At 43.6% G+C, this 23,812-nt stretch overlaps 2 protein-coding genes across 8 annotated transcripts; one reads left to right on the forward strand and one right to left on the reverse strand.

Annotated features, from left to right (window-relative positions):
* Nucleotides 1-3,334: 3,334 nt before the first annotated feature.
* LOC110509785 (zinc finger protein 260) lies at nucleotides 3,335-6,115 on the reverse strand. Its single transcript, XM_021590891.2, has 2 exons — nucleotides 5,787-6,115; nucleotides 3,335-5,486 (listed from the first exon to the last, which is right to left on the reverse strand). The coding sequence occupies exons 1-2, from the start codon at nucleotides 5,983-5,985 to the stop codon at nucleotides 3,883-3,885; spliced, it is 1,803 nt and encodes a 600-aa protein (XP_021446566.2). The 5' UTR covers nucleotides 5,986-6,115; the 3' UTR covers nucleotides 3,335-3,882.
* A 4-nt stretch (nucleotides 6,116-6,119) lies between these two features.
* Nucleotides 6,120-22,645, forward strand: LOC110509784 (PH and SEC7 domain-containing protein 1). 7 transcript variants are annotated; one of them, XM_021590887.2, is made up of 15 exons: nucleotides 6,120-6,224; nucleotides 7,210-7,512; nucleotides 10,495-11,188; nucleotides 13,035-13,125; nucleotides 13,406-14,753; nucleotides 14,937-15,017; nucleotides 15,147-15,318; nucleotides 18,458-18,547; nucleotides 18,676-18,719; nucleotides 18,950-19,122; nucleotides 19,315-19,385; nucleotides 19,516-19,661; nucleotides 20,372-20,516; nucleotides 21,847-21,993; nucleotides 22,183-22,645. In XM_021590887.2, the coding sequence occupies exons 3-15, from the start codon at nucleotides 10,646-10,648 to the stop codon at nucleotides 22,465-22,467; spliced, it is 3,336 nt and encodes a 1,111-aa protein (XP_021446562.2). In that variant the 5' UTR covers nucleotides 6,120-6,224; nucleotides 7,210-7,512; nucleotides 10,495-10,645; the 3' UTR covers nucleotides 22,468-22,645. The 7 variants fall into 7 exon arrangements, with proteins under 7 accessions (XP_021446562.2, XP_036823301.1, XP_021446565.2 ...); XM_036967406.1 differs by having other exon boundaries at nucleotides 7,210-7,350; XM_036967404.1 differs by lacking the exons at nucleotides 6,120-6,224; nucleotides 7,210-7,512 and adding exons at nucleotides 8,632-9,372; nucleotides 9,722-9,894.
* The last annotated feature ends 1,167 nt before the right edge of the window (nucleotides 22,646-23,812 follow it).

Consider the following 23,812-nt stretch of genomic DNA (forward strand, 5'->3'; position numbering starts at 1 on the left):
CTCACTGGTAAATGTTATATAAACTGAATATATTAATTTAAATGGATATTGTACCTGTAATTTCATATTTTCATGTGTATCTGAGCTATTGGCATTCAAGCAGGCAGAAATTCAGCCGGTATGATGCAGCACAGTGATAAAGTCTCTCACTAGCACTGGATGTTAATAGTAATGACTTTTAAATCGTGAAAACGTCTATCACACATGTCAGTTTTCAGTACTGGCCGATGTCATAACTCAGGCGGATGTCTTCTCTCGAATGAGCCATTGAGCATTTTTTGTGTGATATTCATTCCTTGAGAAATTTGTAATTTAATGGAGGGTCTAGCACATTTGTCTTATTTGTCTGCCTCTTTCATCCAGGATGCATTGCCATAGAGGACCACAAATACAAATTCCATCTAGATACCGTTGCCCTAGAGCACACAAAAAACGATACATACCTCAGCCTAAACATCAGCGCCACAAGTAACTTCCACAAAGATTTGAACGATCTGAGAGACAAGGCAAGAAGGGCCTTCTATGCCATCAAACGGAACATAAAATTCAACATACCAATTAGGATTTGGCTTAAAATACTTCACTCGGTTATAGAACCCATTGCCCTTTATGGTTGTGAGGTCTGGGGTACGCTCACCAACAAAGAATTCACAAAATGGGACAAACACCAAATTGAGACTCAGCATGCAGAATTCTGCAAAAATATATTGTGTACAACGTAAAAAAACTAATAATGCACGCAGAGCAGAATTAAGCAGATACCGGCTAATTATCAAAATCCAGAAATGAGCAGTTAAATTTACAACCACCTAAAAGGAAGCGATTTCCAAACCTTCCATAACAAAGCCATCACCTACAGAGAGATGAACCTGGAGAAGAGTCCCCTAAGCAAGCTGGTCCTGGGCTCTGTTCACAAACAGACCACACAGAGCCCTAGGACAGCAACACAATTAACAATTAGACAACCAAATCATGAGAAAACAAAAATATAATTACTTGACACACTGGAAAGAATTAACAAAAAACTGTGCAAACTAGAATGCTATTTGGCCCTAAACAGAGAGCACACAGTGGCAGAATACCTGACCACAGTCAGTGACTGACCCAAAATTAAGGAGCATAGCCTTACTATTGAGAAAGGTCGCCATAGGCAGACATGGCTCTCAAGAGAAGACAGGCCCACAAAATGAGGTAGAAACTGTGCTGCACTTCCTAGCCTCCTGCCAAATTGTTGACCATATTAGAGGCACATATTTCCCTCAGATTACACAGATCCACAAAGAATTCTAAAAAACAAATACAATTTTGATAAACTCCCATATTTATTGGGTGAAATACCAGTGTGCTCCTTGTCCCAGAATCACCCAAAATGCCCCGCGCGGCCCATTGACATAGTATGGAAGTTTCCCATCTCCGCAAAAGTATACAGTGCCTTGCGAAAGTATTCGGCCCCCTTGAACTTTGCGACCTTTTGCCACATTTCAGGCTTCAAACATAAAGATATAAAACTGTATTTTTTTGTGAAGAATCAACAACAAGTGGGACACAATCATGAAGTGGAATGACATTTATTGGATATTTCAAACTTTTTTAACAAATCAATAACTGAAAAATTGGGCGTGCAAAATTATTCAGCCCCTTTACTTTCAGTGCAGCAAACTCTCTCCAGAAGTTCAGTGAGGATCTCTGAATGATCCAATGTTGACCTAAATGACTAATGATGATAAATACAATCCACCTGTGTGTAATCAAGTCTCCGTATAAATGCACCTGCACTGTGATAGTCTCAGAGGTCCGTTAAATGCGCAGAGAGCATCATGAAGAACAAGGAACACACCAGGCAGGTCCGAGATACTGTTGTGAAGAAGTTTAAAGCCGGATTTGGATACAAAAAGATTTTCCCAAGCTTTAAACATTCCAAGGAGCACTGTGCAAGCGATAATATTGAAATGGAAGGAGTATCAGACCACTGCAAATCTACCAAGACCTGGCCGTCCCTCTAAACTTTCAGCTCATATAAGGAGAAGACTGATCAGAGATGCAGCCAAGAGGCCCATGATCACTCTGGATGAACTGCAGAGATCTACAGCTGAGGTGGGAGACTCTGTCCATAGGACAACAATCAGTCGTATATTGCACAAATCTGGCCTTTATGGAAGAGTGGCAAGAAGAAAGCCATTTCTTAAAGATATCCATAAAAAGTGTCGTTTAAAGTTTGCCACAAGCCACCTGGGAGACACACCAAACATGTGGAAGAAGGTGCTCTGGTCAGATGAAACCAAAATTGAACTTTTTGGCAACAATGCAAAACGTTATGTTTGGCGTAAAAGCAACACAGCTGAACACACCATCCCCACTGTCAAACATGGTGGTGGCAGCATCATGGTTTGGGCCTGCTTTTCTTCAGCAGGGACAGGGAAGATGGTTAAAATTGATGGGAAGATGGATGGAGCCAAATACAGGACCATTCTGGAAGAAAACCTGATGGAGTCTGCAAAAGACCTGAGACTGGGACGGAGATTTGTCTTCCAACAAGACAATAATCCAAAACATAAAGCAAAATCTACAATGGAATGGTTCAAAAATAAACATATCCAGGTGTTAGAATGGCCAAGTCAAAGTCCAGACCTGAATCCAATCGAGAATCTGTGGAAAGAACTGAAAACTGCTGTTCACAAATGCTCTCCATCCAACCTCACTGAGCTCGAGCTGTTTTGCAAGGAGGAATGGGAAAAAATGTCAGTCTCTCGATGTGCAAAACTGATAGAGACATACCCCCAGCGACTTACAGCTGTAATCGTAGCAAAAGGTGGCGCTACAAAGTATTAACTTAAGGGGGCTGAATCATTTTGCACGCCCAATTTTTCAGTTTTTGATTTGTTAAAAAAGTTTGAAATATCCAATAAATGTCGTTCCACTTCATGATTGTGTCCCACTTGTTGTTGATTCTTCACAAAAAAATACAGTTTTATATCTTTATGTTTGAAGCCTGAAATGTGGCAAAAGGTCGCAAAGTTCAAGGGGGCCGAATACTTTCGCAAGGCACTGTATATGCAGTTGCGAATGCTAGACTCCACATCAATCTGCAGGTTGAACATGGTGAGATTGTAGACTCCTACAATTTGTTCAGGCGATTTTACAGCTAACTACCCACTTTACATGCTGATATTGTCTTCGGTATTACTGTGTAGCTACGTTTGCTAAATCGCCAATAGAGAGAGCATTGCGGATTTCGTGTTGCTATCAACCTTATAACACTAAAATGAAACATTTGTTCGGAAAAAATATTGTTCACATAGTGTTATTTAACACTGTAAATGAAAAGAATGCGTGGTTTTGGGTGGATTATTCCTTTAATTACACTTTGAATAATAAATAGTTTTCAAAGTTTGGCATCATTCTTACCAAAAGAATGCAATATTCTAGTGTAACGTGTTGATTTGTTTAAAACCATTAATTGTGAAAATGAACGGCATGTTCATAGATTAAATGATCTAGCTTGTCTCTAGGTAAAGGCCATTGCAACCAATTTGGGTGAATTTCATTATTTACACTAAAATGCATGACATTCTTTTTAAGAAAATCTAAATTTTCTTAGAGAATATGACTTAAAAGCTATGTACAGTGTTAGGAAACAACATTACCACTATATACATAGAAAGACTACCACAAATTACAATTATTACCATAGTTTAATACTGGCAAAGACTAGCTCTTGGGCTACATCCACTAAAAGCAGTTTGCTGTCCTACTACTTGGGACAAATCTAAACTTGAGTTCTCATGAAATTCAGCATACAGTCTTTCTCCAACACTGTACTGATACATCAACATTAAATATCCATATATATTGCAATGTAACACATACAGTAATATGACAGTCTTAGTCCTCAATCTTTATTTCCAGGTTATGGGGAACATCAGTCCCACTGGTACTGCCCTCAATATCCTCAGTCCTCATCTCCTCATCTCCATGAGTCTTCTGGTGCTTTTTGAGGGATGACTGGTCGGTGTAGGTCTTCCCACACTGGTCACAGGTGTAGACCTTCTCCTTGGTGTGGACCTGTTCGTGTCTCTTCAGATGGCCAGACCTACTGAAGCTCTTCCCACAGTAAGAGCAGCTGAAGAGTTTCTCCCCTGTATGAGTCCTCAGGTGCAGCTTGAGGCTGCTCGCCACGCTGAAGCTTTTACCACACTCTGAGCACGTGTATGGTTTCTCTCCCGTGTGCATCCGCTTGTGTATGGTGAGGTGGCCTGCCTGGCTGAAGGTCTTCTCACACAGGTCACAGTGGTACGGCCTCTCCCCTGTATGAATCCTGTAATGTGTTTTGAGGTCCCCCATACCATTGAACCTCTTGCCACACTGTACACAGCAGTAAGGCTTTTCCCCCGTGTGTATTCTCTGATGTATTCTCAGGTTACCTGCGTTGCTAAATGTTTTGGCGCAGACAGTGCAACTGTATGGCCTCTCTCCTGTGTGAGTTCGTAAGTGGACTTTAAGCTGGTTGTGTTCACTGAAGCGCTTCCCACAATGTGGGCAGCAGTACGGTCTCTCTCCCGTATGAACACGCTTGTGTATTCTGAGCTGGCCCGGGTGACTGTAGTTCTTCCCACAGAGGTTGCAGCTGAACGGTCTCTCTCCTGTGTGAGTGCGCTTGTGGGACTTGAGCAGGTCTGCCCGGCCAAAGCGTTTGCCACAGTAGTTGCAGCAGTGGGCCTTCTCGCCACTATGATTCCTCATGTGAATGTTGAGGGAGCTCACTCGACTAAATGTCTTCTCACACTGGGTGCAGTTGTAGAAGCCTTGTGTGTTTTTAGAGGGCTCTGTAGCGTGAGAGTTCAGAGTTGGTAAAATGTCCTCCCCTGTCGTCCTAGCAGGGTCAGTTCCCGTGTCAGGGTAGTATGCCAAGAAAGGATCTTCTTCTGGCTCAGACTCACCAGTATCATTGTGACACAGCCTTCCCTCCGATTCAACAAAATGGCCACCCTCATCGTCTCCCATCTCCATGTGAATGTCAGACACTATGGTGACTTTGACATCACTGTCGCTGTCTCTAGAGTCCACATCTGTGTCCAGTGGTGACTGAAAATGTTCATCATACTCTTCAGGAATGATATAGCTCAACTCAGCACTCTCCATCTTAATTTGCTTAGATGCCAGGTTGAGAGGAGATGGTGGTTTTGAGAGGTCTATAGCATAGTCATCCTCCATATCAGGTTCTGTCTTTATGTTTTTGAAAATTAGGGTGGAAACCGCAGTGTCTGGGATGTTTTTGAGGCATTCTGGTTCCTGCTGAGCTGCTGGATCCATAATGGAGACAGACCCTCTGCTCTGAGGTATCTTGCCCTTGTGCTGTCTCCTGGAGCTCCTCCTCTCATCACCCTGTGTTTTGATTGGCTTATGGGATTGGCTGACAGATGAACGGCTGGAACATGTCTTCCTTGATAAGTCTGGGAGGTGAACGACGTCCTGGTTACTTTCAGGGTCTGGGCAACAACAAATACATGTTAAATGTAAAAAATGTCCAACAAAGTCAGGGGATTACTATCTACTACAAGTTCCAACGTCGAAAGCTAGTCTGAAAGTACCACTGACAACAACTGTTGTCCATGGTTACAATGAGTGTTTGGAAACGACATGTAAAACATGCAACAGAGAGGGGTCAGCTAGGCTCGGTGGCCATCTTGGCAGCATGTACCTCAAAATGGGACAACAAAGGACAGCTGCAACTAACGATAGCTGCACTGGCGATTATTATTTTGAAGCCAACTGCATTGTGTACGTACCCTTTACGATCGAATCCGTATTGTCTTGTTCGTGCAGCCTTCGTTTAAGATCCTCATTCTCACTTTCAATTCTTTGTATTTTGCCCTTGTACTCAGACAACGTTTGGTCCACTGACTCCAATATGTCACTTACTGTGGCTTTAAAAATCTCGTTCAGAGACGATTCCAAAAACACTTTTAAGTCTTTTGACTTTGCCATAATCTGCAAATAAATAGCATACAAATACAATATTAAAACCTAAACTATCTTACGATGTGGGTGTGACCGAGGTTGTTGCCGTGTCCGGAACAAAGCAGTAATCGTCGCTTGAAAGTGACGTTCCATCCCGTCAATATGTCGTTCTCTCCCTCTTTCACCGCCTCCGCAGTTAAGGAGGACGCATTGCGTGTGTGTTAGCCGTCGATTTCAAGTGTCGTAGGCAACCAACCACCTGGCAGGTACTTGTATATGTTTAATGTTATATATGTGATACATTTAGTGCATTCTTTCGAGGGCGGCTTGTAGTAGCTTGTTTGTTGATTTGACACGTGTTTACAGTTCAAGAAGCATAGACCCAAGTCATACTTGTCACAACAACTAGCCCTGGCTACAAGCGGTGCGTCTTATAGGGCTTAACAACAACATAATTCATAAAGTTGACACATGCACAGTGATTATGTTTTTGTTATTTTGAGGTTTACATGGAACAATCATTAGGAAAAACACAGTGGGAATGTTGTCATGGAACCAATAAACCAGGGGGAATATGGTCCACTGGGACTCATAAGTATTTGCTTCAAATGATGCCTACAGTGCCCTGAGGCTCGACCAGTCCACTCCCTTGTGTCAGTCAAGACTTGCAGGAATGAAGTTAAGCCACTCTCCTGACCTGTGGCTGTATGAGTGGCAGAGTTATATTAAGCTGGACCGGGCGTGACCGGTGAGGGAGGAGCGCCAAGCTCAAATCAAACAGCAATCTGCAGCGCTTGGTTATGTTGTCAACAAGACAGCATGATCCATCGTTCAGAAACATACATATATTTTCCATAAAATGTATGTTCACATTTTCAAACAAGTTTTCATTGGGAAGGCAGCTTAAGCCTTTTTTTTCCTTTTTTTTTTTTAAACATACAGAATCCTACTCATTCGTCCACCTTTTGCTTTGAGTCAACTTCGCTGTCGGCCAGAACGAGGCAGCTGGCTCATGCCCGGGAGCAGCACGGTTCCAAAACGAATGCAGTCACTTTTTACCCAGTGCAAACTATGCCTTCCCGGGCCAGCATTATAGAATCCCCTCAATGTATGCTTGTGCGCATCTGTGCCTTCAGGCTGTGGGCGGGCCCAGGTGTGGGCGGGCCCAGGTGTCTTTGTGCTATTTCGCTCCCTGCCAATCACAATGTGGCTTTTCTTTCTTTTTGTTGCCTCTTTCCCTGTTTTTGCAAGGCATATCCATGTTGCAGATGAGCAGAGGGAGGCGGAAGTCTGGGATCTGTTGCCTGGAGATGAGGTATCTCTCACAGAGGAGGAGTGGACTAGGACTTGCGACTCGCATGCATCCTCTGTGACACCCCAGGCTAGCGCTGTGTAAGTGAGAGAGGCTAGAAAACTTGTCATCTGAGGGATTACACCTTGTGCACTAAGCTGTCTGTCTACATGGCAATAAAGAGGTCCCCCCCCACCCCCAGACTGACTTAAAGCCTTACTAACTGACTGGTTATATGATACCCCACGAGAAGGCTGTAAAGGGTAAGTCCAAATCGAAGTTTACTAAGAAAATGGAAAATGGCTCTCTGAAAGTAGTTTGTGTTTGAGTTAGAGTTCTTAATGATCTGAGTCATGTTATTCTTTTGCTGACAGCAGTAGTTTATTATCTGGTGTTTCCACACATGAATAATATATATTAACCTTGTTATCCTGTTGGTATTGATGGTTTCATTCAAGTTTGTGGTTTGATTTCTGCATAGTTGTACTTGTCATGTAGAGCCTTTGGGTGTGTTGTTGACGAGTCAATGTGGTTACAGTCAATTTGGCATCTCCCTCTGATAGACTGCCTCAACAGCTAGAGAGTCCCATGCATAGTGCCTGCCAATACAATGGTCCACTGGTAGGGGATCATCCACATAATCACTGGGACATCCACAAGTTAATGTAATGGTTCATCAGCTACACTAAACCTTTGCCATTTCAATGTTTATTAGACCTTCATTTAACCTGAATTTAAAATATATATATAAACGTAACATGCAACATTTTCAAAGATTTTACTGAGTTACGGTTCATATAAAGAAGTCAGTAAATTAAAATAAATGAATTAGGCCCTAATCTATGGATTTCACGTGACGGGGAATACATATATGTTGGTCATAGATACTTTTAAAAAATGGGACTCACAATGGGGCCTCAGGATCTAATTGATATTGATAAAATGCAATTGTGTTCATTGTCTGTAGTTTATGCCTGCCTGCCTGCCTGCCTGCCCATACCATAACCCACCACCACCATGTGTCACTCTGTTCACAACGGCAAACCGCTTGCCCACACGACTCCATACACGTGGTCTTTGGTTGGAGGTACTGCCAAATTCTCTAAAATGATGTGGAGGTGGCTTATGGTAGAGAAATTAACATTCAAATATCTGGCAACATCTCTGGTGGACATTCCTGCAGTCAGCATGCCAATTGCACCCTCCCTGAAAACTTGAGACATCTGTGGCATTGTGTTGTGTGACGAGACGGCACATTTTAGAGTGGTCTTTTATTGTGCCTAGCACAAGGTGCACCTGTGTAATGATCATGCTGTTTATTCAGCTTCTTGATTTGCCACACCTGTCAGGTGGATGGATGATCTTGGCAAAGGATAAATGCTCACTAACAGGGATGTAAACAAATTTGTTTGCACAAAATGTGAGAGAAATATGTGTTTTGTGTATATGGCACATTTCTGATATATTTTATTTCAGCTCATGAAGCATGGGACCAACACTTTACATGTTGCGTTTCATATTTTTTTCAGTGTAGTAATGCTGGTAATTTAAAGGACACAACTGAAATCTCTGTCTTATTAACTTTAAAAACCTGAAGACTTAATCACCAGCAACATTCAAATCCAAGGTCAGATTATTGTTGTTATTACACCAAACAATAGATAGGCCTATATTGTGCCTGCAGAAAGGGAACAATGTTCCTCTAATTAGATAACTGTAACCTATGACCTGAATACCTTCAAATATTATACCTAAAGGAAGATGACTGTAAAGTCTTTATCCAGACTCCAAAGTAAGAGTAATCTAGTTTATACAACACACACATGGACCTTTATACAATCTCAGAGAGCTGCAAATCTCATTCACACAGATTCAATGAGGAAGTATGGGGTGCAAAAAGAAAGTATCTGTCTATCATTGTAAGTTTATACCGTTCTTTGCTGTTTTTAAGTGGAGCGCCAGCCTAGCACCCTAACAGGAAATGAGAAGTGAGCACCCACACAGGAAGTGTGGCCAAGCACTGTCCCGGATGTTGGTTATGTGATGTGAGTAGACTATTGACAAAAAGGCTGAGCGACTGAAAGAGAGAAATGGAGTGAAAGTTTAAATAGACGGAATAGGAGGTATTTGAACCCATTTTCCAAGTCACTCTTCTTTTTATGACGACTGGAGGCTTAGTATGAGGCTTCACATGAATTGTTACAAAAATGCTGTGTTTATATTAGGTAGTGTCCTTGATATGGTTCAACAACATACTACTGTAAAATCTTCACTGATATCCTCTGGGTCGGTCCATGGACCATGACCTATACATGTACATCATGGTAGCTCAAGTTGATGGTTAGCAGTAGACATGAATATTTAGGATACAGTGAAAACGCTCACACCCCCACCATCTGGCTCTCACTCTCTATTTCTCTCCATCTATGCTCTCCAACTTCTCTCTCTCTCTCTCTCTCTCTTTCTGTAAAGGCTGCTCTTCTGTGGTCAGGAAGTAAATGCGCCTCTGTAATGTTTCAGCAAAAGTCATTGCAAAGCACATCCGCTGTGCCACGCCAAAAGAGAGAGAAGTAAACAGGGTTTATAAAACAACCTCTTCCTTAAAATATATTAACTGGATAGTGTTTGGTATGCAGAAGTGAATGGTGAGTGTTGGCTAACATTTTAATATGTTTAAGAGACCACGTTTGTCATTGAACTGTGCCTATTGGTGTATGATGTGTGAGAGTGACATGAGCTACCGCTGGTCTAAGTTTTAGGATGTTGGCTTTCTGTCAATTGAAAGAGTGTTAATCTCACACCCTAGTCCATTTTTTTTTTTTTAAATAATACAATTTAAAAATTGAAATTTCACACTGTAATATTATTGATATACAAGGCAGGTAGCCAGTGTTGGGGAGTATATTTTAGCCTGTAGAGCAGTATTTTCTCCTGGATTTACTGTACCTGTTTAGATTGGCTTTCATTTGGCAGATGACTCAGTTCACCACATATGTTTATTTATAAACAAGTGCCAGAATGATTGATCTCCTCAAGGTGTACTTCAAGAGAACCTGTCTTTAGCTAAACATATTGTCTTACTGATTTATTTTCATTTGAACATTAGCCCTTTACAAACACTACTTGTTTGACATTACTGTGGGAATTTATGAGCGAGTCACTAGTTAGTTTGAATGGATGTATGTTTTGCCATATTTTATTGTACATGAATGTTCTTGCTTTACGGACCTCGTGCACATAACTAGGGCAGCACCGGAAGCTAACCAACCACAGGAGTCAACCATGACAGCATCACTTTGACCTAATTCCAAGATGGATGCCCTGGCCAGCACAGAGGAACGAGACTAAACTAAGTTGAGCCATATCTCTGCTTAGGACTGAGTGAAGAGAGAGGTTATGGAGGGGTCTAGGGTGCGCTCTCCTCTCCCAGACCTCAGGGAGCAAGACAGCCAGACATGGCCCAATATGGATCTCCCACTACAGAGCAGGCCACTGGAGGAGGCTATTGGGTGGAGAGAGATGGAGGAGCAAGTAAACCAGATGGACAGGGAGGAAGAGGATAACTCTCATCAGACTGGAAGGACTGAGGAGCCAGAGGAGCACTGGGATTCCATGACTTTACCTGTGTACCCCATGATCCATCCCAGTGTCCCTCTGTCCTTTGCCACGGTGCAGTGGGACATAACCAACCCCTCCCCTGACATTCCCTACCCCATGACTGACAACAGCTCGGCCGATGAGCTGGACTCCAGTGGAGCGGCCAGTCTGGACTGGACTGTGAGTCCCCTGTCCCACCACCACCACCAGCAGCAGCAGCAACATCAAGCCTGTGTGACAGGAATCAACATAGAGCTGTCTGTCCAGGAGAAGACACATAATCACAACAGACCGGAGCAACAGCTGCCTTTGGACACAGACCAGAGTGAAAGCTCCCCTCGGGTACGTCAGGCAGAACGGAAAGGATTGTGGTTATGTGTCTGTTGTCATTTGAAATTATGTTGCTGTGTGTTTGTGTGCATTTGTGGACCTTTATTTCCTGTGTGCATGTGTGTGTTTGTCTGTGAAGTACAAGAGAGAGAGTATTTAGGATGAGAAATAGCTCTACCTCGGTCTATTCATAGATTATATACCAGCATATAGGAGGTTGAGATGAGGTGGATGGAATATACCGTTATACAGTACCAGTCAAAAGTTTGGACATACTTAATCATTAAGGGTTTTTCTTTATTTTTACTATTTTCTACATTGTAGAATATTAGTGAAGACATGAAAACTATGAAATAACACATATGGAATCATGTCGTAACCAGAAAAGTGTTAAACAAATCAAAATATATTTTAGATTCTTCAAAGTAGCCACCGTTTGCCTTGATGACAGCTTTGCACACTCTTGGCATTCTCTCAACCAGCTTCATGAGGTAGTCACCTGGAATGCATTTCAATTAACAGGTGTGCCTTGTTAAGTTCATTTGTGGAATTTCTTTCCTTAATGCATTCAATCCAATCAGTTGTGCTGTGACAAGGTAGGGGTGGTATACAGAAGATAGCCCTATTTGGTAAAAGACCAAGTCCATATTATGGCAAGAACAGCTTTAAAACATGAAGTTCAGTCAATCCAGAAAATTTCAGTCGCAAAACCATCAAGCACTATGATGAAACTGGCTCTCATGAGGACCACCACAGGAAAGGAAGACCCAGAGTTACCTCTGCTGCGGAGGATACGTTCATTAGAGTTACCAGCATCAGAAATTGCAGCCCAAATAAATGCTGCACAGAGATCAAGTAACAGACACATCTCAACATAAACTGTTCAGAGGAGACTGAGTGAATCAGGCCTTCATGGTCAAATTACTGCAAAGAAACCGCTACTAAAGGACACCAATAAGAAGAAGAGACTTGCTTTGGCCAAGAAACACGAGCAACGGACATTAGACCGGTGGAAATCTGTCCTTTAATCTGATGAGTCCAAATTCAACCGCCGAGTCTTTGTGAGGCGCAGAGTAGGTGAATAGATAATCTCCACATGTGTGGTTCCCACCGTGAAGCATGTAGGTGTGATGGTGTGGGGGTGCTTCGCTGGTGACATGGTCAGTGATTTGTTTAGAATTGAAGGCACACTTATGCTGCTACCACAGCATTCTACAGCAATACGCCATCCCATCTGGTTTGAGCTTAGTGGGACTGTCATTTGTTTTTTTAACAGGACAATGACCCAAAACACACCTCTAGGCTGTGTAAGGGCTATTTGATCGAGAAGGAAAGTGATGGAGTGCTGCATCAGATGACCTGGCCTCCACAATCACCTGACCTCAACCCAATTGAGATGGTTTGGGATTTGTTGGACCCCAGAGTGAAGGAAAAGCAGCCAACAAGTGCTCAGCATATGTGGGAACTCCTTCAAGGCTTTTGGAAAAGCATTCCAGGTGAAGCTGGTTGAGAGAATGCCAAGAATGTGCAACGCTGTCATCAAGGCAAAGCGTAGCTGCTTTGTAGACTCTAAAATATATATAATATATACACTTTTTTTTGGTTACTACATGTTTCCATATGTGCTATTTCATAGTTGTGATGTCTTCACTATTATTCTACAAAGTAGAAAATAGTAAAAAATAAATAAAAACCCTTGAATGAGTAAGTGTGTCCAAGCTATTGACTGATACTGTACATATCAGTCATCTGAGAGCCAGGTCCCTTCTGTCTGAGTGCTGATCAGCCCACCTCTTTCTCAATCACAAGTTTTCCCCAGCTTGATGTTTATTGTTGACAGCTGCTTTTGCAATTCCAGGCATGTGATACACCAAGGCCATATGTGGAGGAGCATGCAGCACACACACAGGAAGAGGAGGCTTCAGCACAAGAGCTATTTGAGGACCATGGTGAGTGCAGACCGAGGTCATTTTCACAAATGCACCATGGGCATACATGTGTTGACATATATTCTGATAGTTGCTACCGATTCAAATGCATTTGACCTCTCACCTCGACTTGATCATATAGTATGTAGAGTGCATAGGATGTTGGTGGCACCTTAATTGGGGAAAATAGGCTCGTTCTAATGACTGGAGCTGAAAAGTGGAATGGTACCAATTACATCAAACACCTGGTTTCCTGTGATATTGACTTGGTCAATATTAACATGGGTATTTGTGTGTTTAGACTCTCTTTCAGGGAGACGTCCATGGCCAGAGGAAGGGATAGGACAGTCTGTGACAGAGGAGACTATCACACCCTCTGATATAGCTCCTAGCTCTGTAGAAACAGGAGAGTCCAAGACTAGGCCGGATAGTGAGAGTTTAGGCTCTGTGCCGGGAGAGAAACAGGAACAGACTGGCACAGTCCTGACTATACAGATCAACCCAGAGCAAGGATCCAGCTCTACGGACTATGAGGAGGAGGAGGAGGAGCAGACAGAACAGATAGGACAGTCAGAGGGGAGGGAACAGTCGGACAGTGAGGAGGAATCAGCGATGATAGAACTCTTGGAGCACCTGCTTGAGCCAGCTGAACTGAAAGAACAGTCAGAACTCTCAGAGAAGTCTGAACACAGTGGGCAGTCAGAGCCTAATCACACAGAACAGAGTGAATACGGGAACAATAATGAGACAACAGAGCAGCCAGAAGACTCTGAGAAACTTGTAGAGTCCGACCAGGTAGAGCATTCAAATCAGTCAGGGGACGAAGACCAGCAAACTGAAGAGGCCCATTTACAACAGGCAGAACAGTCAGAAGTGACAGACCAGTCAAAACAATCAAAAGAATCAGAGCAGACGCAACAGACAGAATGTTTAGAATCAAAACAGACGCAACATTCTGAGCAAACTATGCACTCCGAGCAGACAGACTTTTCAGTGCAGGCAGAACCACAGACAGAACCATCACAGCAGACGGAACACTCTGAAGATTCTGAGCAGTCAAAACAATCAGGGCAGATGGAGCAGTCAGAGCAGACGGAGCAGTCAGAGCAGACGGAGCAGTCAGAGCAGACGGAGAAGTCAGAGCAGACGGAGCAGACGGAGCAGTCAGAGCAGTCAGAGCAGTCAGAGCAGACGGAGCAGACGGAGCAGACGGAGCAGACGGAGCAGACAGAGCAGTCTGAGCAGACAGACAAACCAATACATTCAAAGCAGTTAGAAGAATTACTTTTCCTTTGCACAGAGGAGCTTGAACAGACAGAACAGTCAGACCAGACAGAAGACCAGAAACAGTCAGGGGCTGAACAGCCAGCGCAGACTGCACTGACTGAGTCCACAGAAGAGCTTGAGCAGACAGAGCATGTAGAACAATTGGAACAGAACGTTTGTACAGAGGATTCATGTTTGCCGCCCAGGGAAGGAAGTGGAGAGCAACTGGAGTCTCAGGTACAGCAGACAGAGGCCTCAGAACCAGTGGTGGTCCATATGAATGGTGGAGGTTTGGACAGGGAGAGGGCCTGCAGGCTGGCTGAAAGACTCTACAGGCTGGATGGGATCTACAAGACAGATGTGGTCAAACACCTGGACAAAGAGTAAGACCAAAGGCTGCAGAACCTTGGCGTGGCCAAACGTTACATCACATAGGTCTTATGCAGTAGTAACTATTAGGGTAATGATCCATGCTAGTAAGTACTTTGAGTTTTTTTTTCTCATAATGTGTCACCTTGAATCATGAACTTGACCTGTCTTTGTCTCCCGGCCCCTCTCTAATTCAGCAATGACTTTAGCCGAGCCGTTGGGGAGGAGTACCTGAAGTTCTTTGACTTCACCGGTCAGAGACTGGACCAAGGCCTGAGGTAAGTCCTTCACACTTTCTAATTCGATTTTTCCTAGTTCACTATAATAGTAACAAGTAATGGTCTCAAATTAGCATCTTCCATCTGTAAATTATCTTATATTTCCTCTATTTTGCCCTCCTCTCCCAGGTCTTTCCTGAGGGTGGTGGTGCTTATCGGTGAGACCCAGGAAAGAGAGCGGGTGCTGCAGCATTTCTCCTGTCGATTCCAGCAATGCAACCCTCACACCTTCTCCTCTTCCGGAGAAGTACTCACACTCACCTGTTCTGTGATGCTCCTGAACTCTGATCTGCATGGACAGGTGAGTCCCCACTGCACTGCAAACGTGTAGGTATTTAGGGTTTTGAATGTTGTTACGCACGCCTCCATGAAGAGGGAATGCAACACCCTGCTTTAACTCAACACTCCATGAAGTGAAAGAGGTATGGACTGTAGGTGTGAGTAAGGATGACAAAAGGCAGAATTTACCGCTTACTAGGAATTTATTCCTTTACACGGTAATGTGGGGAAAAGGGGCTGGACGGAACCAAAGCAAAGAAAGTACATCTCAAACCCCCTCTCCTACCTTACCTGCCTACCCACTACTTACCTAATTTAGCACCACCTGGTGCCCTAACCAAAATACAGGGGGTGGTCCGCCCATGTCTTACCTAGTGTGCCTAGACAGTGAATATACTATGGGTATATGTATGCCCTCAGGCCTCTTGCCTAAGCATTCCCTTGGTGCCTTCCCCTTCCCCCCTGGGAACAAATGAAACAGAATATTAAACAACCCACTTCACAACAAAACTGAGAAAAAACTAACTCAGGCCATTAAAGAAGCTCTGCCAAACCCACAAACACAGAACCGCACCAAAGCTGCTACCAAGAACAACTAACATAGTACATACTAACGACCAACATGCTATACCCCTCAGCCATCAACCTCCTCTCTCAGCAATGATCTATATCACGATCAATCTCTCCCCTGAACAACAGAACACTGGCTTTTATAGCTTCAGAAGGTATTGGAAATTGGAGACAGCTGCGTCCTGACGAGGGGGCGGGGGTCAGCTCTCCAATTAATCGTGGAGTCGACCAATCAGCTGCTGGGGGATCTCAGGAAGCCATCTTCTGAAACACACTCAAATACACAAACTACAACACAGAAACTGGGGAACGTAACAAATGTATACACAGTTAAACCAGGGGAGGACCATCCTCCTTAGTGAATTTCAGAAAAATAAAGAGTGAAACAAAACAAAGTTATCCTTTTTAGATAAAAATATACTAAATATTTTCAGTTTTAGCCTCCCGGGTGGCGCAGTGGTTAAGGACGCTGTACTGCAGCGCCAGCTGTGCCATCAGAGACTCTGGGTTCGCGCCAAGGCTCTGTCGTAACCGGCCGCGACCGGGAGGTCCGTGGGGCGACGCACAATTAGCCTAGCGTCGTCCGGGTTAGGGAGGGATTGGCCGGTAGGGATGTCCTTGTCTCATCACGCACCAGCGACTCCTGTGGCGGGCCGGGCGCAGTGCGTGCTAACCAAGGTTGCCAGGTGCACGGTGTTTCCTCCGACACATTGGTGCGGCTGACTTCCGGGTTGGATGCGCTCTGTGTTAAGAAGCAGTGCGGCTTGGTTGGGTTGTGTATCGGAGGACGCATGACCTTCAATCAATCCGAGCCCGTACTGGAGTTGTAGCGATGAGACAAGATAGTAGCTACTTAAACAATTGGATACCACGAAATTGGGGAGAAAAAGGGGTAAAAAATAAATAAAAAAATAAATAAATAAATACACAGTTTTGCAATAAGTTTACCGTAGCCTCAACAGCACTCTCTAGGGTAGCACCATGGTGTAGCCGGAGGACAGCTAGTTTCCATCCTCCTCTGGGTACATTGACTTCAATACAAAACCCAGGAGGCCCATGGTTCTCATCCCCTTCCATAGACTTACACAGTTATGACAACTTCCGGAGGACATCCTCCAACCTATCAGAGCTCTTGCTGTATGAACTGACATGTTTTCATTTCAATCAAAGGATCAGAGAATGAATCTAGTATTGAAACCATAAGCTACAGCTAGCTAGCATTGCAGTGCGTAAAATGTGTTGAGTAGTTGACTCAAAGAGAGAGAAAGACAATAGTTGAACAGTTTTGAACAAATTTATTTCTTAAATGGAGAAGCAAAAGAGAGCGAGAGCTAGCTATATTTCATTGTCTTTTACATTTTTTTTACCTATCTAGCGAATTCAGCTAGCTAGTTGAGCCTACACAAACTCCTGGCTCAAACAGAGAGGGATGCTATGTTAGATGGCTATGGCTATCCAACACTGTAACTCTTCTAAGTCAAGGTACGCTTTTGGTTTGATTTATTCCCAACGGGGACCACTGGTGTAACTGCTAAACTGCTTGCTGTACACTCTACTGCAAGATTGTAGTGGGTTTATTGAGAGTTAGTCAATATAGCTAAGTATTTTAACTATGACGTTAGCTAATATGGTGACAACGATGTAGGCTGTGTGTAGAGGTTATGGTATGAAGTTTTGTTTTGGAAAGTTTTTTTTTCTTGGTCAGCTACTGTATTCTGCACTGAAGTTGAAAGGAAAATGTGAGAGGAGGCGAGCGTGTAGATGCGAGAAGGAATTATACAATGAGCAAATTATCATGCTGTTGATATGTGGCTTCTATGTGGCTGCTATGAATTGAACTGTTTGTGGTGATCAAGGGTTTATTTATTCACCCGATTCTGTTGAAATACATTTCTTAAACGGAAGAAAACGGAATGAAACGGAGTTAAACCAATCAATCAATCAATCAAATTTATTTTATATAGCCCTTCGTACATCAGCTGATATCTCAAAGTGCTGTACAGAAACCCAGCCTAAAACCCCAAACAGCAAGCAATGCAGGTGAAGAAGCACGGTGGCTAGGAAAAACTCCCTAGAAAGGCCAAAACCTAGGAAGAAACCTAGAGAGGAACCAGGCTATGTGGGGTGGCCAGTCCTCTTCTGGCTGTGCCGGGTGGAGATTATAACAAAACATGGTCAAGATGTTCAAATGAATTATACCTGAATTTGGCCAATAGAAACTCTCGTTTGCGACTGTTGGACTACTGATTACACCTTAGATCAGCTAGACGCAGGCAAGAGTGTGCAAGGAAGTATTGAATGTGTCACGGTCTGTCACCTTGATTACTGAAAAATGTCTCTAGACCTGTGCACCTACGTTGTAAACTTTAATTTGTTGTCTAGGTTGTAGCAACCTCATGATGGGTATAGGAAAAATTTGAGTATCATGTAGTAGTCTAAACCTATCGCTGTTACATTGAACTGGGTGAATGGAATATGAATGACAGTCATCCAATATGCTATAATAGAAATAAGATCATCCTCGTAAAAAAAAAATATTAAACTGCACTGACCGCTACTGAGTTAAACATTGTTTTTGTGTCTGTCCTCAGAATGTGGGCAAACCCATGTCTGTGTCCAGCTTCGTGTCCAACCTGGATGGGATGAATGAGGGTGAGAGCTTCAGTAAGGAGCTGTTGAAGGTAAGATTATCCTCCTCATTCTACACCTACTCAATATTTCAGTAGATACTGTTAACTGAAAGAACCGTGTCTATAGCAGTCTGAAGTAACCCTTTTTTACGGAATACTTTCTCTTGTTTCTTACTCAGGCTCTCTACAACTCCATTAAGAACGAGCCTCTGGAATGGGCAGTGTAAGTAGTCTGACTTAAGAACAAGGTAGTGGGTAGCATTATTCTATACTATTTGCCACCACCTTTTCAGTCTCCCCTTGGACATGGTAGATTTACACACAGCTTCCTCTTCATGTTGCTTTCTCCAATATATTGTGGTTGTGTTACACCTCTCATATTTTCATTGTTTTTTAATTTCCTCTCCATTGCTTCTTCATTCCTCCCCTCATCTCGTCAATCGCCCTGTTCAGTGATGAGAAGGAACTGAAGAGCTCCATGTTGTTGGCGGAGGATGCTAAAGAGGACGCACCCCTGCGCTCCAAGAGCAACCCGTTCCAAGATGTGCCGCATGACAAGAAGGCCACAGTGTTCAAACAGAGCTTCCTCAAACGCAAGGCCCACGCTGACATCGATGGCAAACGCAGTGAGTGGGACTGTGACACTGTTTGCACGAAACCATAGGAACTCAAATATCAGGGCAATAAAGTGTGTACAAGAGCGTCATGGTGTTTTGATAAATTCTTTGACGATTCATCAGTCTGGTGAAATTATTTAGGGTGTCTTTGAGAAGCATCCTTTGACCTCAGGAGTGATGTAATGTAACTGTGTGTGACAGCTCCTTGGGGGAAGAGAAGCTGGAAGATCTTCTATGGAGTGCTGAAGGGAATGGTCCTCTACTTGCAGAAGGTTAGAGTTTCCTCCTCTCCCTCATCTTATTCCATACTTTCCATATCACGGCCTCTTGATAATGTTCTGGATGCCTTTGACACAAATCCCTCACTGCTTGTTACCCTATCCAACCTGTCCTCTCCCTCAGGATGAGTATACGATGGAGTGGCAGAGTACAGAGGAGGTGGTCAGTGTGCACCATGCCCTGGCAGAGCAGGCAGCAGACTACACTAAGAGACCACACGTCTTCCGCCTGCAGACCGCTGACTGGAGGGTCTTCCTCTTTCAGGCCTCGTGAGTCTATGTTTGAGAGACCCGAACTACAGTGAGGGAAAAAAGTATTTGATCCCCTGCTGACTTTGTACGTTTTCCCACTGACAAAGAAATGATCCGTCTATCATTTTAATTGTCCCTGACATCCTTGGAGAGCTCTTTGGTCTTGGCCATGGTGGAGAGTTTGGAATCTGATTGATTGCTTCTGTGGACAGGTGTCTTTTATACAGGTAACAAACTGAGATTAGGAGCACTCCCTTTAAGAGTGTGCTCCTAATCTCAGCCTGTTACCTGTATAAAAGACACCTGGGAGCCAGAAATCTTTCTGATTGAGAGGGGGTCAAATACTTATTTCCCTCATTTAAAATGCAAATCAATTTGTAACATTTTTGACATGCGTTTTTCTGGATTTTTTTGTTGTTATTCTGTCTCTCACTGTTCAAATAAACCTACCATTAAAATTATAGACTGATCATTTCTTTATCAGTGGCAAACGTACAAAATCAGCAGGGGATCAAATACTTTTTTCCCTCACTGTATATCCATGTAGTATTGGAGTTGTGAATTTACATTTGTCACACAAAGGTCTAATGTGTTTGACAGTTTGGCGGTGTGAAGGAACAATCGCATCAATCAGGATGCAGCAGTCCAATAATCCTGTGACTTTGTATACAAAGATATGATTAGATATGTTATGTCTTCTATGTGCACGGTCCCCTTGTTGTCCGAAGCTCCACAGCAGAGATGATTTCATGGATCAGCCGTATCAACCTGGTGTCAGCCCTACACTCCTCTCCTCCCTTCCCTGCTGCCGTGGGCTCTCAGAGGAAGTTCTGCAGACCCATCCTGCCAGCCTCGCAGTCTGCACACACACTGGTACTGTATTCACGTACCCTCTTGGTTCACTCTCTGTAGTCCCAACTGCTTTGTTTTAGTACATTATGTATTCATCTTTGTGGGGTGTGATATTTAAGAGTACGCTGAGACTGTGAACTCAGCAAAAAAAGAAACGTCCTCTCACTGTTAACTGCGTTTATTTTCAGCAAACTTAACATGTGTAAACGAGCAGTATGGCTCGTGGCATTGTCATGCTGGAGGGTCATGTCAGAATGAACCTGCAGGAAGGGTACCACATGAGGGAGGAGGATGTCTTCCCTGTAACGCACAGCATTGAGATTGCCTGTAATGACAACAAGCTCAGTCCGATGACGCTGTGACACACCGCCCCAGACCATGATGGACACTCCACCTCCAAATCGATCCCTCTCCAGAGTACAGGCCTCGGTGTAATGCTCATTCCATCGACGATAAACACGAATCCGACCGTCACCCCTGGTGAGACAAAACCGCGACTCATCAGTGAAGAGCACTTTTTGCCAGTCCTGTCTGGTCCAGCAACGGTGGGTTTGTGCCCATAGGTGACGTTGTTGGCGGTGATGTCTGGTGAGGACCTGCCTTACAACAGGCCTACAAGCCCCCAGTCCAGCCTCTTTCAGCCTATTGCGGACAGTCTGAGCACTGATGGAGGGATTGTGCGTTCCTGGTGTAACTCGGGCAGTTGTTGTTGCCATCCTGTACCTGTCCCGCAGGTGTGATGTTCGGATATACCGATCCTGTGTAGGTGTTGTTACACGTGGTCTGCCACTGAGAGGACGATCAGCTGTCCATCCTGTCTCCCTGTAGCGCTGTCTTAGGCGTCTCACAGTACGGACATTGCAATTTATTGCCCTGGCCACATCTGCAGTCATCATGCCTCGCAGCATGCCTAAGGCACGTTCACGCAGATGAGCAGGGACCCTGGGCATTTTTCTTTTGGTGTTTTTCTGAGTCAGTAGAAAGGCCGCTTTAGTGTCCTAAGGTTTCATAACTGTGACCTAATTGCCTACCGTCTGTAATCTGTTAGTGTCTTAACGACCGTTCCACAGGTGTATGTTCACTAATTGTTTAGGGTTCATTGAACAAGCATGGGAAACAGTGTTTAAACTCTTTACAATGAAGATCTGTGAAGTTATTTGTATTTTTACGAATTATCTTTGAAAGACAGGGTCCTGAAAAAGGGACGTTTCTTTTTTGCTGAGTTTATGTACTCTAGTTGTGCTGGGCCAGGTAGGGTAATCTGATACTAGATCTATGGTTAGGGACACTTTCTACCTGGAGTGTGTTCTGAGCCAGTTCACTGAGCCTGGCTCTCTGCTGCCCCCTGCAGGAGAGACAGCTGCAGTCCCATGCAGGCATGCTGGAGTCCTTCCAGGAAGACCTGGCCTACCTGCAGCAGAGTCTCCCTGACGGGCGCAGGGCCAAAGCCAAGGAGATGGAGGAACACCGAGTCAGAGAGGAGTACCTGCAGCATGAGGTGTGTGTGTGTGTGTGTGTGTGTGTGTGTGTGTGTGTGTGTGTGTGTGTGTGTGTGTGTGTGTTATCTGCATATTTATGTGCATATGGGATTGACCACAATGTTAAGCTCTGTGACATTATCTTAATGCAGGCTACATTTTTTCCCCCTTCACTCTATTAGATGTCTCATTCCTTCCTCTCCCCACAGAAATGTCGCTACGAGGCCTACATCCAGATGCTGGAGGTCTGGAAGGGTTTGAACCAGTCAACTGAGACTGAGGTGGGAACCAGTGAGCTCAACCTGTTTGACAGAGCTGTGTGTAAGGACACAGTGGATGAGGAGGGGGAGGAGGGAACCCTGAAGAAGTCCCACTCCAGCCCCTCCCTGGATCTGGAGATGGCCTCGCAACCCGTGGTCAAAGTTAAACGCAACATCTCGGAGAGACGGACCTATCGCAAGATCATCATACCGAGACGCAACCAGGACATATGAGGGCAGGTGTCCAAAAGAGAGACACATAGAACTCTGACATGACTTTTCAATGTTTTTTTTTTAGGACGGGGACCATGTGTTACTTCCAAGCACAGTCTTTTTTAAGTTTTCATTTTCAGCTTGCACTTATTCAGCAAGAAGGCAAAGGTCAATAAAACAGAATGCATCCCTCAGGGAACTTGCTTGAGTCCTTTTGTTTGTTACATTCTCTCTTCATAAGATACAAGTATTTTAGTTCATATTTGTGCACTTTCAATTTAACAAAATTAATTGAACCTCAGAAGTCGATGTTTCATGCTGACGGGTCAAAAAGAGTAATAGAATGATTGTCTCCTAACGATTTTGATCCCTCAAAACCCACATGGACCTACCTACACCTATGAATTTGCTGTGATATGTTGGGATACCTATTTATTTATATTTATCTCTGCAGTTTCCAAATCTTACTCATTTGCTCTGTATGGCCAGTGTGGAACTCTAGCCACATGAGGGTGCTATACAACAGCATATCACACATCAAATAAAAAAGAAGTTATAAAACAGTTTGAAAAATAATCTAAATTATGTCAATATGCTCATTCTAGTTATGCAGTCTTGTATCTTCTATGTCCTTTTATATAAACATATTTGGATTTCATCTCCATGAAAGACTACCATCACATTTCACTGTAAGCTTCACAATGATTTGATTAGGCTTCTTGAGTTTAGAATCAAAACAGTTAAATGATCCATCCCAGTTGTTTGAGCTGCCAGTCACGTATGCCCTTGTCAATAAGAATGGTGAAAAGGGATTTAATAGTTTTTTGATCTCGCGTGGCACGTGGAGGAATTCTGGGCCGTTCTTTTTCAGAGGGACATCTTCAGCCACGGTCAGAACAGGATGTTTCAGAAGACCCTCACATTCCTCCTTAATGTCACTGTTCTGGATGACACACAGGAATGTGATGTGACAATAGGTTAAAAAAAAGTGCACAGACAATACAGATGGGACACACCTTTTCTGACTGGGCTAGTCTCTTCAGGATCAAGACTAATATCTTGAACAGGAACGTGCATACATTCAGAAATACATTCTACATAATTTGCTTGGGCACCAAGTTTATCCTGGCATACTAAGGCCCAGAGTTTCTCTTGTTCAGGTCATCTGGTAATGTCAAGTAAAGGACCCGTGTCATGAGACATGGGTTCATCAAATGTGTAATGTTATGATATTGCTGACACAGGACCTGCGTTAATGTGATAGTGCTTATTTGTGTGTTTTTTTCTGTTAAAATGGTTCATATTCATTAATTTGAATAACAACAGACCATTAAGATAAAGTCCGATTCTAAAGATGTGGATGATT

This window comes from Oncorhynchus mykiss, chromosome Y (assembly GCF_013265735.2).
Source record: "Oncorhynchus mykiss isolate Arlee chromosome Y, USDA_OmykA_1.1, whole genome shotgun sequence".
In the NCBI taxonomy this organism is placed as follows: domain Eukaryota; kingdom Metazoa; phylum Chordata; class Actinopteri; order Salmoniformes; family Salmonidae; genus Oncorhynchus; species Oncorhynchus mykiss.